A 17,186-nucleotide genomic window follows, 5' to 3' on the forward strand; every position below is an offset into this window, starting at 1 on the left:
CTTCGTCTCTCTCTGCTACTCTTCGTCTATTCTGTGTTTCTCAGATGATGTTCTGACGCAAGTCTCAGAAATGATTATGATACGGAAATTACAGACTATATTATGTTTTTGATAGTGGACTGACACAAGCGGACGTTCGAGCCATTACATAATTTCAATACATACAAATGTCATATAGGAAGTTGTAAATGAAAGCAGAAAAAAGGTGAATGACCTGTAAACTTATTTTGGTTATCTAATAATACATGACGATGAATAAAAGACCAGTTAAGTCATTTTTAGACATTGGTCTTATTTTTTAAAAAAAAAGCTTCAAAAATCACAGGATTAATGACGGTTTAGATAGGCACTAAACTCATAATAAGGAATTTGTCACAAAATTTCAACTTTTGTAAATATTCTTTTATGTTATGTAGTAGTGACAAATGCCAGTCTATTTTAGAGATTTTCTTAGAAAACTGATTGTAATATTAACATTATCATATGATATTGGACGTAGGGTACATGTATAGACTGGCTATATTCACAATTTTAAAAATAAAAAAAAAAAAAAACAAAAAAAAAAAAAAACAACATAGTCTAGGAGCTAGTCTATGGACGATTAAGCTTGTATACAAACGTGGTACATTTGTAAACATGAGATGACGAATTAGATAATCAGTAATGAAGTACATTTTAAAATGTATAATGATACACCTATGATAAAGATGTTAATCACCAAATGCAAAACTGCAAGTCGACGTGCAAGATAAAAAAAAACTTTTATCACAAGCATATTATTTAAAACGCATAATTCCAATCACAACTTTCTCAAAATTTTATCCGTTCCTGTCCACCCAGATAAATAGACCACTATTCCATCTCTGTCTAAAACTATCAGCGATTTACTTTCATATATTCTCGAGATATTTTTAGAAACTGATATTATTACCATTTATACTAAAATCACTGCTGTGAAAAAGTTTGTACATTGGAAATATAAACTGATTTTAAAATTTGACATTATTTTCAGAATATTTCTTAGATAAAACAACCGGTGTATACATATGTATTGTTGTCTAGCAACTTGAGGAGCGATTGGAATAATCAAATCACGACATATCTTTCATAACATTTCCATATCAAGATGAAAAGGCTATAGTCTGTTCATCATCTGAAAAATACATGTTTTCCTTTAAAATGCTTTCATTATAGCAAACTCGGTTTTATTGAGCCTGTACATTTGGCGCTTTCCAAATATTTGTAAAGTATTTATAGTACTGTCCGCCGTCTGTTGACAATATTCTACAATTCTTTACAATAACATCTTGCGTGTTAAACGTAAATGTACTTTATCAAAAAATTCACGATGGTTAAAATTATATATATATCGTCGCACCACGTAATTTTACGCACACCTATTTCGACGCCATTTTTGTTTTGATCTAGTTTTCGATTTACTTGGGGTTTCCGATGACGTAGTTACTCGGTGTAATGATGAAAAACATCATGGTTAATTTTACCGGTAAAAAAGGTGGAAAGTTCGGGATTTGAAAATATTTATCAACTAACATTTACAGTGTACATGTACATGACTTTTAATGTTTTTCTTAATGCAAATTTTCATCCATTATAAAAACATCCTTGTGGAAGCTTACATTTAAAAAAATATTGGAAATTTCGTTGTACGTCTGCAGTCGACTTTGGTGCTATCAAGGTCACATCACTGCCATGTGACATATGTATTCGTACTATTTTATGCACTCTTTTGGAAGTTGTATGCATTATATATCAGTGCAATCATTACTACACACTTCATTTTTTTTCTCTTGTCAAGTAGGCTGCGAACACTGGATCCATCTAAAGTTTTGTATAAAACAAAATGTGCCAAATTCCTCTGTAAACACTGCTGCCAGAAGAATGAAAGAAAAAACATCCAACAGTGTGTATATAAAAAGCAGAGTGACTATTTATGTTCTTGGCCCCTTATGTTCATGAATGTTTAAATGTTTTCAGATTTATTTATATCATTTGTCCTAAATATTGATTAACTACTTGCATCTGCTTTTGTGTCACGTTTTGTTGCAGCATCCCTGACAGTTACGGTGTAGCACATTACCTACAGTAATTGCATAAATATTTAAGCCAATCAAAAGCTTCGTAACAAGTATTATGTGTTTAATGCACATGCAACATCTAATAGAGTCACGTATATTACTGAATGAAAAAGCGCGGCCAAGTTGCCTATTATGTGCGTCGAAACTGGTGAGTCTGGGATACTGGATGTTTGAATACTGTTATCAAAAAGGAGTCAAAACATACCCTACTATAGTGAAAAAGAACGTTTAACTTACAACTATTTACGTTTACGGCGATGCACATTTATGTATACGTTGGCATAAAAACTAATTTGTCAAGATTGAAAGGTTTATCGTGCGTTGTGATCTCTGGCATATTCCACATTGGTATTATCAGACCAGCTTATAGAGATTATCTTGGGAAACGCATTTGGACAGTAAATATTGTCGTATTATAATGAAGCCCGCAACGTGACTTTAAATAGACATTGATTGTGCATTGATCAGACAATAAATAAGACTTATTAGATCTACAGAAAAAGGACAGTGATCATAAAAGACCAAGAACAAATCATTTGAAACAGACATCTTGGTATTCTATTAAAGTAATTGTGAGTTTCATTTCCTTAAGAAATAAGAAGTTTCAATACTTTCTTAAATCACATTTCAAAATGCAATTAATAAAAAAACAATGGTACCTATTTTCCACCGAATTTGTAGTAGTTGTTTAACCGTAAACATAGCCTTAGGTTCCATTTTATAAGGTATGTAAAGTGATTTCAGACCTCAAAACTAGCTTACTGGTGTTCTTACAAATGTTTTATCAGATTCGCTTAGAAAAATTCATTTGCAGGACTGGAACACGTATGGTTGTAAAATATCAGTTTTCTTTAACTATTGTTGTGCGCTGTATCTTCCACTTGTTTAAAAAAGTTAAAATAGACATAGAAAATATTTTACTAGTATGCTAAGTTAACTCTAGGACATAAGGTAATGTATTGTTCGAACTTGTTTCCAAAATGTGGAAGACTTTAATGGAGCTTACAATCTTAATTTCAAGCAATCTGACTAAGTACATCTCCTATTACGCTACGCTTAGGATCTGACAACGAGCTATTGGTGGCCTCGTTCTGACGACCCTTCCGCTGGCCAATCAAAAGCTAACTTACAACATTCTGCAAGATTTAAAAAACCTTGGTTTTTGATATCTACAATTTTTATGTCGAAAGATGTCAGATAGCCGGTTAGCTCAGTCGGTAGGGCACTTGCTCTGTAAGCAAGAGGTCCCGGCTTCGAGCACTGGATTGACTGCAATTTTTTCTTACTCTTTGACATTCGAACAAGTTGTCTGATTGGTTCAAATAAAAATAGATTTGCGAAAATAAAAATAGCAATATTGGAAATCCAAAATATACAGAAGACGAATGTGAATGGGTCGTTCTCAGATCTTCGTTTAGAAGATCAAGTACTTTAGTCGGATTGAATTTCAAGGACACTAATAGATAGCTGTGTCTAAGATGAATATATGTTATATACCTTAATATTTCCAAAGATGGCACTTAGTGCACAACACATGTATAAGAGTAAGGCGGCGATATAAGTCTTCGTATCCATCACTCGAAGAAATGAATTTCTATGAAAAATAATAGACGTGTTAGTACTATTGATAGCCCGCAAACCACTCTGCGAGTACAGTTGTAACTGTATGTAGTTAACCAAAACTGTATTTATTTGTTAAAGGTCATTGTTAGTCATAAAACGTGTCAGTGTCAGAAAAAAATGACATTATTTATGTTGACCAATATTGTATAGAATGTATAAGTTATCTTGATTCTAAATATGTATTTCACAGGATGATCGGAAACCTATTACAACTTAGCTCTCAGATAGAACACGAGGTGTTGATGTCAGTATATCAGCCATTATACGAAGGGGAACACGAAAAATAGCAATTTAATTGCACAAATTCAATATCATTGCTGTTGTTACTTGTTTCTGAATAACTTTAATTACTTAATTAATGGATAATCAATAATTTCTTTATCATAGCGAATTCGAAAATAATAAGGACAGGACAGGGAATTTAGAGAGATTACTGACCTGAGTAATTTTTATTGAGAAATTGTTCCTCATATATATATATTATCATTTTTATGACATAAAATTGGCGTAAAACATTTCGAACATAAAACTAATTAGTTTCAAATTCCGATGCCGAAGTCAGGTAATCAAATGGTTTCATGTTATCCACCTTGATGGGGAAAATGCCTTAATTGCCAAGATTTCCAATATATTAGCATTGGATTGAACATGTGTAATGTAAACTTGGTTCGGAAAGTAAATCGTCTGAGAAGTCGAAAACTATTCACATCTAAGAAATCGAAAGATAAAATCATGTAGCAATATAGTTTTAATCGTAAAACTTTCTTCACAGTTTCCAAAATGTATTCGGATATATATCTACAACAATTTTATAACTTTGATGCCGATTCAATTCCGAGAAGGAACAAAAACAGAAGTATTGATAGACACGCATATGATATGACTAAAACTAAAATGAAATACGACTGACGAGTACAAACCTAACGACCAACCTGTCTGACTTTGAGTAGTAAAATATAAAAAAAACACAGTTTTCTCACAATATTGATATATGGTTCCTTGTATATATTGAATTCAAATATCAACTTAATCCTATAAGTAAACAAAGTATGTGTTCTTCATCTGGCTTACTTTCACATTTTTAAAATTTAATTAATATGTATATTCAACACGGATTGAGGTTATCCTTATAAATGTAAGATTAATATTGTTAAACGGTCTTAGCCTTGATTTTTCATTCAGAAGTTCATATATGTACGACACATAAGGTATGTCACACAAGCTTACTGACTTACTAATCAAAGGTTACCTAAACAATAAACACAACACTCAATTGACTTTCTTAATGCAAATGTTTCGTGTGTGCAATTAAGGTCATACGTCAAATTTCGAGTAGTTTTATAAGATAGATTAGGATCAAAGATGCCCGACTTGAAATCATGAAAGACTGTGAACATCTAATTACCTTTTGCAAGTCAGTTGGATGGTTTTCTCCGATGACAATCCGAACAAAACTGTAGTCCAAAGTGGTAGAGACAGGTGATCAGCCAATATACTAAACCGACCATCAACGGGTGTATGCAATTGAAGAAAGGCGACCATTGAAGTTAGGTTAGATAATTAAAGAGTACGTACGCTTTTGCATGTCATCACTTCAGATTACTTGATAGTGGAACTAATGACTTTTTTTAAGATACCGTAAGTACCTCCGTGGTTTAGCTGGCACGAATGCTAAACATGGTAACATCTTAAAAATAGATGATGCTATTTTAACTGACATAAAGACTTTGGAACGAAATGTATCTTTTATGTATGATATATTTTTATAATATAAAGACATTCATGACTGACAAGAAAAAGTCAAAAGTAGAGATTTCACTTTAATATAAATTCAAGCCTTTAGTTTTACTTAAAGCACAAATATATAATAACTTTGCTTTACACAAATAACTTGCTGCATTTTATAAAATAAAGAAGTGCTCTAATGACGAAATATATAAATTCATTTCCCTAATTTAAAATTAACGTAAATTATTCTTTACCTAATCAGAATTCGATTTGTTACAGTATTTGGGCATTTTATTGTAACTTTTATGTATGAAATACACAATTTTGATAATTAAATCTGTAAAAAGACTATACACATTACATGTAAAACTATCTTCTTTTCGCTATTTATTCATTTTACATATCGTCCGTCTGCAAGTACAAGTACATTAAAATCATGCAACTGCCGACTTTCAATAAAATATTTTATCTTTGAAATTCGATATTAACGCAAAATGTATAAGATCCTCATCAAATGTATTTAAGTGTACTAAATATTTAAAGTAAGTTTGCATAAAGAGCTACACTCAGAACTAAATGTCATGCAGTAACAGATGATTGTTATAAAAACAGCCAGTGTTTTAATGGTAGTACAAAATACTATGTTTATCTATACAGGTATGCAATGCAGTGTGTACTATTTTAAACCAAATTCATAGTACTGTTAATGCACATAAACCTATTAATTTTATGTTTACATAAACTATATGACGGAATTGTTCATGTTTGTATATCTTTAAGCTTATAAATGAATTAAATTCCAAAATGAATACTTTTTCAGACGTTTTGTCGTGTTAAACATTTGCTGATTTACAAAGCTAAGCAATACTTATCTTAATCAATTATTTGCGATTATGTACATTACAATTACATTATAAATAGATCACACACTTGTCAATTATTTTTTTCGAACGCATCTCAACTACGCAACCTGTTTTGTCATATTCGCTGAAGTTCTTAAAAGTTTTTAACTTGTCACCGGGTTTATGGACTGTAAACATACATATTTCCAACACATTCACAAGAGACAATCAGTATCAAGAAATATCTTTTGAAATTAGATTTCATTGTAGTGCATTGACCATAGAGACTGCGCTAAAACATTCGTTCTAAATATCGTCTCATAAACGCATAACAAATTTAGGCTAAGCTAGTTACAGAGCCATTAAAACAGTACGCAATATCGTGCGAGCATCATAAATTGTCCATTGGACCTTTTATCTTCCATACACCATTGTTTTGAACTAACAGTGCTGACAGATATGCTCTTTAAGTCGTTTAATATACCTAACAAAAAGTTATACAAATTTCGGATAATCTGGCAAGATATACTAGACAACTTGTACAATCTTTGCCGTAACCAGTTTGCTTGTTGGTTTCTTATTTAAAAAATCATTTAAGGAATTAAAACGATATGGAATTCTCAATGAATACTTTCTTTTGCCACTTGATTTCTCTAAACAATCTAAAGCTTGAACCTTTGACGTTCGTGTTTTCAGTATTTGTCTAGAATGGCGTTTGCGCATTATAAACGTAACATGCCTCAACTTAATGCAAAAGGCTTTTCAAATAATTTGAAACTGTTTAAAGGAGGTCGCAAATTTTATTTCTTCCAAAAGAATTTTGTTTAGATTGTATAATAACTTTTAAAAAAGACAATTCGATATGCGTCATGGCATTTTATATGAAGCAGATACTGAGTTTCTAAGCTCTATTGTTATATTTGGTGCCAACTCTGTTTTCATCACCACCTGAATTTCAGCATTTGTATTTGTTAAAAGACTTATATTGCGTAACATTTTTCAGCCTTGCTAAATATGTATAATGTAAATATCTGTGCATGTTTGAAAGCTAGCAACATATTTCGTTCCGCTGAAAGAAAATCCAATTAAAGACAAATTTGGTATTTATCATGTGTTGCATAATAAAATTGTTTCATCACGATAAACTTCCTGGAATAACAATTCCATTATTTCACTAAACGGAGAAATTTTAGTTTGACCTTGTTGGAAACACATTTAATTTTTGTCAACGTTTTTACATGATTCAAATTAATTGAGACTTTGGAAAAGAATGCCGAAAAAAAAAACATCTCTTCATAATTCATCCGATTCGTCTTTAGTGTTCACCTTATCGTACGTTAACACATTACTTACTCCAGTATGTTGGATATACGAAGGCATTTCATTTCTTGCCCGTACTCCGTCTCTAAAGTGACAACAACGGAAGGCCGACTTAAATCCATTTCGAAAATTCTTATTCATGAAACAGTACGTAATTGGATTGCAACAAGACGAAATGTATCCTAAGAGAAATGTTGCTGTTAAAATAAACTGTGATAAATTTTCCAACGCATGACCTATGTCTATAGTAATCCAAGTTTGTAAAATGAATAAAGGCGTCCAGCACACAAAAAATTCTAAAACTACAGCAAATAGCATTTTTATAACTCTCTTCTTTGCTGCCCTGCTCCTCTCGTTGTTGATCTGTCTGATGCCAGTACGAGTGGCAAAGCGCGCCTTGTTTGATGCCTTCATAGGTTTACGTACATCTTCCAAGTCGCTCGGACCTATTGTACGGCCGAATCCGTCTTTAACGGTTATATCGTTTTTACGCACGCTATCCAGTTTAAAGATTGCACTGTTGCCATTCTGGGATTCTGAAAGAATAAGAATATAAAAAATAAAAACTATAAGAATAAAGTTGAGCAATAGATAAGGAGCAACATTTAATATAATGCTTTAAATTGCCTGTCACTATTTGCCGTTGTTATATCTAAACAGATGGCTAACACATTTTAAAATGGGTTTTTGAGTGTCTGTTGTAATACTCTGAAAAGATAAACATTTATTTTTACATTTTCATTTGGGACAGTTGTTTTGCCATTTACTGCATTGAACTTATAATAGAATCTGTAAAAGATCCTTTGGAAGCATAGAATGCAACCAAACAGAACTAGACCTGTCAGGCTATCACTGAAGGTGATGAATGTACCCACCGCACGCACTGACACAGTACTTTGCAATTTGACGCACACAAGACTGCATAATTATGTGGACTGTAAGTATTAAGACTCTATGTATATAGTATTGTAACAAAAAACAAAGTCCCATAACTCTGCATAATATTTATCTAAAAGAACGTTACATGCACCAAGCACAAGAAGGGTTAGTACTGATCACTTGTGTGAAGTTTCATTAAATTGTGTGCAAGGGTTCGGGTGATTAGGCGCGCACAAGATTGCATAATTATGCAGACTGTATGTATATAGTATATTAACAAAAAACAAAGTCCCGTAACTGTGCAGAATTACAGAACAACTACAGTTGTTACTGATCACTTTTGTGAAGTTTCAATAATTGTGTCAAGGGGATGAGGAGAGTTGGTGCGCACAAGATTGTGTCTATGTATATAGTATAGTAACAAAAAACAAAGTCCCATAACTCTGCAAATTTTTTTCTGAAATAACCTAACATGCATCATGCACAACTACTGTTGTTACTGATCACTTTTGTGAAGTTTCATTAAATTGTGTCAAGGGGATGAGGAGAGTTGGTGCGCACAAGATTGCATATGCAGACTGTATGTATATAGTATAGTAACAAAAATCAAAGTCCCGTAACTCTGCAATTTTCCCCCCGAAAGAACCTAACATGCACCATGCACAACTACAGTTGTTACTGAACACTTGTGTGAAGTTTCATTAAATTGTGTCAAGGGGATGAGGAGAGTTGGTGCGCACAAGATTGTGTCTACGGACAGACGGACGGACGGACGGACAGACAGACAACCTGAAACCAGTATACACCCCCCTTACAACTTTGTTGTCGGTGGGGTTAACAATAATAGCAGAGTCGGTTTGATTGAGTCTGTTCATGAGTTGTAATGAAATGTGCAACACGTCTCACGCCCCCTAGCACAGGCTAAAGCTTTGATATTGCTATATCGAATTATTTCTCTGTGTTCGATATAGTATATACAGCGAAGAGATTTACACACTGCAGATATATAAAGTGTTCGAACATTACACTAGGTAGCTTTGATGTTGCTATATAAAATCTCCATTGATTTCATGTAAAACATTGAATGCAGTAGCGTTTTTATTGCTCCATTACATAAAATAGGTAAGATACTGCAATTTTATAAAAATTTCCTAGATAACATGTTAAATATTAAGTACAACATCTGATGTACATCTCTCATTTAAATAGTTTCTGTTTTAGATATTGTAATAGCACATATTTTCGCTGGGTCAAAATTTCGCGAATTGAAAATTTTGAGTATGTTCGCGAGGTTTAATATTCGTGAAATTGTAAAAATGATAACATACTGGAATTTGAATTATTCTAATGGTGAATATTTACGCGATGATTAATTTTCGCGAGATGTAGGGCCTTGCGAATATAGCGAAAATTTCTGCTTTTACAGTACTATCTTTAGATGAAGATGAATGTAAATAAAACTTGACTAAATATGTAAACTAACTGTGTGTTAGAGCTACATTCACAATTGATAGAAATGTATAACAGTCTTGTCTTAAAATAGCTTTAAATTCTTTAGTGTTGTACAAGTTTAAACTGTGCACTAGTTTTGTATCACTCTATACCTATCTGAAACTGACTAGTTCAAATGCAGCCACACAGGGCGCATAATTCATCCTCTACTAGTACAGACACAGAGCGATCTGACCAGAGGGACAGAGTGAGACAAAGCCCCCACGACAGAGAGATCAGAAATCAGATACAGGCTTATCCGGCTAACTTAGCCTAGCTCGTTTCGAATAGACAGCCTGGTTCTTTAACGTGCCCAGTGTATAGCACTGATACACGCAAGGATTGCCTGGGTTCCTGACCAGTTCACCTCTAGTTGGGTGGGAAACACTGAAAAGCGTTTCTGAAAATTCCCGAGTAGCTGCCAGGGATCGAACCCCGACCTCAGGATTGGAAGGCCAGTGTGCAAACCACTGAGCTATCCGTCCACCCATCACACAGTTTTGTTTATGCACACAAGTACAGTTAAAAACTCAGTATCTCGAATTTCAGTGGTTCAACCGTTTTACTCCGAGATAACCTAAATTCTAGTTTAAATGATATTTTATGTACGTGTTTTTCGGTTCAGGACTTGAACATGTCTTCGAGATACCCGGAAGTTTGAGATAAGCGAGTTCGAGGCAACGAGTTTCAACTCTATATTAATCTAAGTTAACACAGATCTATACGATGAAGTTATTTCTATATTTTTAAATGCTATTCTGGTCTAACATATCTGTATATAGTGCTTTATTGTTGCTTCTTTACATCTCAAAAATGTTCATAAAGTACAGGTAACACTGATAGTTAAGGTAGTGCAGTTCTAAAACTCCTAGGTTACATATACAGCATTCAGCACAGTATGTTAAATATTGTTGCATAACATTTCGATACAGTCCATGTAATATAAAATGTCCATAACGTCTTAAAAAATATAACATATTCCCACACTTGCCATGTAGCACATTGAATGTAGTAGCTCATACAGTGTAGCTTGATATAAGTTTCATAGATTACACTCAGAAGCTTTATAATTACCCTACATAATTTGCAATAGTCCCATTCACAATGTAATGCTTAAATACTGCATAGGTATAACAGAAACTTCGTTATAAACAAAAGTCACTCTTCTGACTTTGATCTTTGACATTGCACATGACAGAGTGTTTTGAATACCGAGACGGAGTCATTCAAAGGTTTGTCTGCTTGCAGGTATGACGGGCCCAAAGTGCAGTCAAGCGGAACCATTTAAAGTTTTGTCCAAAGATGCAACAACATGAGTTTGGTCAATGTCCATTAAACGCTTAATAAGAAGACGTATAATTGCATTTAGTTTTGCTCTGGTGGCCAGAAAGTAAAGTAAAACGGACAAGTCCTAGCAACAAACAGAAAAAGGTCAATTAAGATTTTTGAACACTTAGTTTAGTGAACAACAGTGGAGTTTTTTTCATTGAAGAAGAATTATATTTCATATTAATAATACAACACACTCGGTAAAACGATTCGATTTCAAGCGTTTTCATAGAAACAAAATGAAACTTTACATTTTACAACACAGAAAGTACAGATAAACTTTCAAAGGACATCGAATCTTCAAATAGATTTGCTTTTTTAATCTAATAATTCTACACATAAATTGCAAAGAATATTTTTTATCAAACACAAAATTATTACTAAGCTGTTTTCGGATACCATGCTTTGCACAAAAAAGTAGTACTGCAAAAAGCAGCATCAGCTTACCCATTTCCTGTTTGTCCATTTGCATTCCACTCCATAATGTATAGGATATTTTACCGTAGGACAGTGCCATTATTAGAACTGGCAACACAAGAAGAATAATGTCCAGAAAAATAGTGTATATTTTGTGCCATAGCGGATTTGGCCACACCTCCCGACATATGGCATTTCCCCTAGGTAGCAAGGTGTATTTATTGTATACGGCAGTGGGAATGCCGACGAAAAAGGCCGCAATCCAGCATACGGCTATTGTTCTGTAAGAATGACTCAATGTCTGCCATTTTCTTGAGCTAAAGGGCCGGCATATTGCAAAATAGCGCTCCATAGAGATTGCAACCAAGGTAAAGCAACTGACGGTCACAGATATAGCTGAAAATAGAATAGAATCAAATGAAAATGAATGCTATAAAACGGTTCTATAAATGCTGTACATTTTACCTGCTACCCGGTAGGATACACATTTGATATGTGCGTTACTGAATGTCATCATCCAATCACAAAGCTCGTAACAATGGCCAGTTAAATCTGAAATTAGCTAATATACAAACTTTAAACACAACTTTTGCTTTTAAGTTATATGTTTACATTCAGAAGACATTACCATTGCAGATACGAACACATCATGTTGAAATCTACAAATAATATGGAAATACGTATCTACTGAAGATCAGCACAGTCTATTGGTTTAAACAGATAAATAAACTAATATTTACTACTTTTCATTAATTTGTTTTCCCATATAATATGCAAAAATACGCAAATGTCACGATTGGATTAGACATTTCGTGTATTTTTGACGCAGCTTATTAATAAATATTTTTATTTTATATATAGTGTTTTATGTGAACATACTACTAGCATACTAACATGTATGTCTTATTATACCCTCTGTATCATAATATATCATCTTTTTGCAACACCACACACTACCGCTGTCAATCTTTGATTATATTACGATCTAATCCTTAAACATGATTGTTCCAGTGAAGAAGTATTAAAATGTCAACCCTGTACAATTTAACTCTTGCAGACATTCACAAAAATAATTTGCCGGGTCTGATACATCTGTATAAGTAAGCCATCATATGACGCATACTTGAAGACCTCAACCTAATTTATGACCTCAAATACATTTGGTTTTATTTGAGACCGTTTCATTGAAGAAATAAGTTATAGCAAACCCGTGTTTTAACACTATTTATACACTACGGGCGGTTATACGTCGGGCGTTATAATTTTACAAGGGCGCAGCCCGAGTGAGAGCATTTCGTATGGCGTATAAACGCCGGAGTGTAAAATAGTGTTCAAACACGGCTTTTGCTCTAAGTAATTTCGATTATAATATCTTTTATTGTAAAATTTAGATCAAATATGATAGAACTGTTTCTTCGCGCATGTATGGTGCCAAATGGTAGGTTGTCACGCTCCTTGGTTTATACACATCAGAACCGGAAATCGTATTACATCCTGCGGAAGAGTTTCATTAGGACGACGCAAATGATTGCGAATTATTCTGCAAAGCGAATAACAAACTCAGTGTGTGTGCAAATTAATCAAGACAGTTTTGCTATGTGTCAGATCAAATTTGAAAGCGCTATTTCTGTATTCATATATGGCGCTAAATATCACGTCGACGTGACGTGAACATAATATCGTTGTGATGATTAAAGCTTTGTTAGTCATATTGGAATTAAAATTTAAATGCACAGACGTCACATAGTGTAAATGTATTGATACTGGTACCTAATACTGCTTAATTAGACGAATGCTCTATGTATACCTTACTGAAATGGACTTGAAGCAAAGTTTGTTTTAAATTTAAAAAAGACTTAATAAATGTTTACAAATTAATTATATAAATTGAGGTGTCTTCATTTTATTCTGCCATTGTTGGATTCAAGTAGCCATAAAATATGTATAGATTTAAGAAGAGAAAACCTTTGTACGGTATTCTTAACTGACATGATTCAAGGTGGTAGCAAATATTTTAAATGTGAATCATTACTACATACAAAATGTAACAGATACCCACAGAATCAACAAAGATTATACAGCTGAAAGCAAGTCATATGACAGTTGTTAAGATTAAAGTGCTACAGTTCTAAGACTATAGCCGCTCAATAAAAAGCCCAAGATTGGGGTTTGACTCTACATTGCTTTGGAGCTTATTCAACAGTCGAATTGTTAAGGAAAAAAAATTGAATAAACTTGTGTGCGTGTATTCAAATTTGTCTTTTCTTGTAAGAAAATGAAATCAAAACTATTCTTTTCTCAAAGAAAAGAAGCCATTTTATTGTTGTGATGTAGGTACTCAAGGGTATACCTATTAATGTGTAATATTGTAATGCAGGTGTTGAAATTTTATTCATATTAAACAAAATACTATTTTGTCAACACTCTCAATTAAACACGACAGTACGCTCCAGAAAATGATGACAAATCCCGTATTGTAGGTAATATATACTTAAATAAAATTTATCAGAAGTTTCTTTTTATATTTTATCTGAATACTGTGAAAATTTAGAAGATGTCATTTTGAAAAGTTATGAATATCTAGTATGTGCATAATATTCAATGTTTGATGAATAGGTATAAAGATACGCCAATCGTTTATTCTGCTGAAATAATATCTTATTTCGTTTTAACATGTAACAATGTAACAATACCAGTGGCCTTGTTGGTGACTTGATCAATGTCTAGACATGCTACAATGTCAGTACTTAATTAAGCGTGGAAAAATAGGGGTTTTTTATCATTTGACTTTTTTTTATTAAAACAAGAAAACATAAAATTAAATTTAATACAAGTTACAGACAATCATTAATTTAGCAAGAATTGCACGTGGTGTCTTTATCTGCCGCCAGCACGTCGGAAATGCCATCTGGAATGACGTGATAACGTTCTTGGCTAACGAAAAATACATATGTGATGATTAAGGCATTTAATATTGAAACTGTTGAATCTATTTCAATTTTGTCTGGCATTGCCATTCATTGTTCCAGTTGAGCCATGTGGTATATTTCGAATTAATATATATGAATGAAAGTATGTCAGATTGTTGTATGGTTACATGAAGTTCTTTTATGTTTATTGCCAATTTTTTGAAATAGCATCTAATACATGCTTTCAGGATAACTGAACGTTTAGTATGAAGAACAGCAATTAGCAGAAGATATAACATTAGTCGTCATTATTTTTGATAAAAAGAAAGTTTAGTTAAATATTATTATCTAATATCCACTGTTGTTATTATGATGTTACTTCCCAAGTACGCCATTAAAATACTAATATGCACTCTAATTTATTCTATGTACAAATAAATAAGTGTAAAACGTGGACAGCTAAAACGATGTATTGTCAATATGTTTAAAAAAATCAAGGGATTAATGTGTATATTTTGCTTGAAACTTGTACGAGGGTATTAACTCAAAATTCTCCTTTTTCTTAGTTATATTTACTTTGAATGGAGTGAAAGCAGCTACATATTTATATAGAGATATTGGATAAAGAGGATTTGATAGCAGAATAATGTTCGTTATTATGTTTAATGAATTCATCATAACATGTTTAATTCATGGTAGTATTCAGCTCGACTATCCGAAGAATAAGGAGAGTTTTCATACTCAGCACGGCGTCGGAGTCGGTGTCGGTGTCGGCGTCGGCGTCACCCCTTGTTTAAGTGTTTCGTACCAGTCCACATTTTGACAAAATCTTTTGACATATAGCTTTGGAACTTTTTACATTTGTGCACAGTTTCAGACAAGAGTACATCACTCAATCAAGACTTTTGTCTGAATTATGGCCCCTTTTAACACGACAAATCTTAGTTAAGTTTTTCGTACCAGTTCATATTTTATGTAAATTGTTTGACATATGACTTTGAAACTTCTATCGCTTGTTTATTACAACATTCTCTTTCAGTAGGCAAGAGTACATAACTCTGGAAATTTGTTCGGTTTTCGTACAAGTTCACGTTTTGTCAAAAACTATTTGACATGTGACTTTGAATCTTTGAAAACTTGTATGTAACTATGTCAAAGATATTTGGCTGAAGTTTGGCCCATTTTGGAGTCCATATTTTGTCTAAACTGTTTGACATATGGCTTTGAAACTTTGACCACTTGTTTTCCATCAGAGTCTTCATATGTAGGCAAGACTACATAACTAGGACAAGGATGTTGGCTCAATTATGACCCTTTTGACATGTAAATTAGTTAAGTTTCGCGTACCATTACATATTTTGTCTCATGGTTTGATATACATAACGCATGGCTTTGCATTTCCATAATATCATTACACATTGCCATATAATGCAAGACTTACCCACTTCCACAAATACAGGTAAATTGCTTGTCTAATCTTTATTCCTTCTGTTAACTGAAAATCTCTGGTAATATTTTGAGCCCATACTTACATCAATTCTTTGAATAGTCGAGCTCGCTGTCAACAGACAGTTCTTGTTTCTATTGCTCTATTGTTTTGATGCGTATATCAACACCATTTGTGCGTGTATCAACATTATTTGTGAATCCCTCTGGTGTTGCGACAATATATCAAGGTTAATGTGATTGATTTCATCTAAAACCAGGTAATGTTAAACTGTCGATGATAGAAAGTTCAAAATCAGGCAAAACATAAAAGAATTATAGACCCAAACTTGTGATAAAAGTCTACGTACTCATGCTTCTGACGAGGAAAGAAGACCCAAGGTGATCGTCCAGGCATTGTTTCAGGCTTAGAACCACCGACTTTCGATCAGACAGCTAGATGGCCTCTACTTATGTAAGAATTCTATACTAAAAGTGATCCACAGCGGTAGGGTGCTAAGTAATTTTTCTTAGTGAATCTAAGCTTTATAACTTTTTAAATATAAAAAAATATGAATGGAAACAAAAAATGGAAAACCCACATGATTTCATGTCATGTTTTGAATATCCTACAGTGAATATTTTTCTTCCATTCTGTTTTATACCCAAATTTTAAATGATTTTTATGAATGAAATAAATATTTACAATACAAATGCATTTCCTAGTTTCATTTACAACATTGTAGAATCGATAACACTCTCGAAATTCGACTAACAAAATGTTAATTTGCAATTCTTAGGCAAATTAAAAGGAGCATAAATATTTTACGATCTTAACTTTGTTGCTTTTGCGCCTTAACGCTAAGCCTGTTAAATTGAATACTGTGGCCTATCCTGAGTGACGTCATTAGGATCAAAATATGATATTCATAAGAACACAATTTTGGATATTATATAAATCCAGTGCATGATGTTTTACTGGAAAATGCATGAAAAACTAATTTTAGTAGAGATTATGATTAAATCCATGAATTGCGTGCTTTGTAGAGAATAAGTAATCTGTTTAACAATGCTGAGGTTTTCAGTATTTTCTTATGCGGTAGAAACCATCTGTTAATATTAACTAA

General features: G+C 33.0%; 1 protein-coding gene across 2 annotated transcripts in view; it reads right to left on the reverse strand.

Moving 5' to 3' along the window:
• Nucleotides 1-5,526: 5,526 nt before the first annotated feature.
• The window catches only part of LOC123557320 (cholecystokinin receptor type A-like), a 64,209-nt gene continuing 52,549 nt past the window's right edge, over nucleotides 5,527-17,186 (reverse strand). For both annotated transcript variants that reach the window (XM_053543677.1, XM_053543675.1), the window contains 2 exons: nucleotides 11,756-12,121; nucleotides 5,527-8,145 (listed from right to left, as the gene is read on the reverse strand). In XM_053543677.1, coding sequence (XP_053399652.1) covers nucleotides 7,583-8,145; nucleotides 11,756-12,121 — 929 coding nt within the window. In that variant the 3' untranslated portion in view covers nucleotides 5,527-7,582. The remainder of the gene's footprint in view (nucleotides 8,146-11,755; nucleotides 12,122-17,186) is intronic.

This window comes from Mercenaria mercenaria, chromosome 5 (genome assembly GCF_021730395.1).
Source record: "Mercenaria mercenaria strain notata chromosome 5, MADL_Memer_1, whole genome shotgun sequence".
Taxonomy (NCBI): Eukaryota; Metazoa; Mollusca; class Bivalvia; order Venerida; family Veneridae; genus Mercenaria; species Mercenaria mercenaria.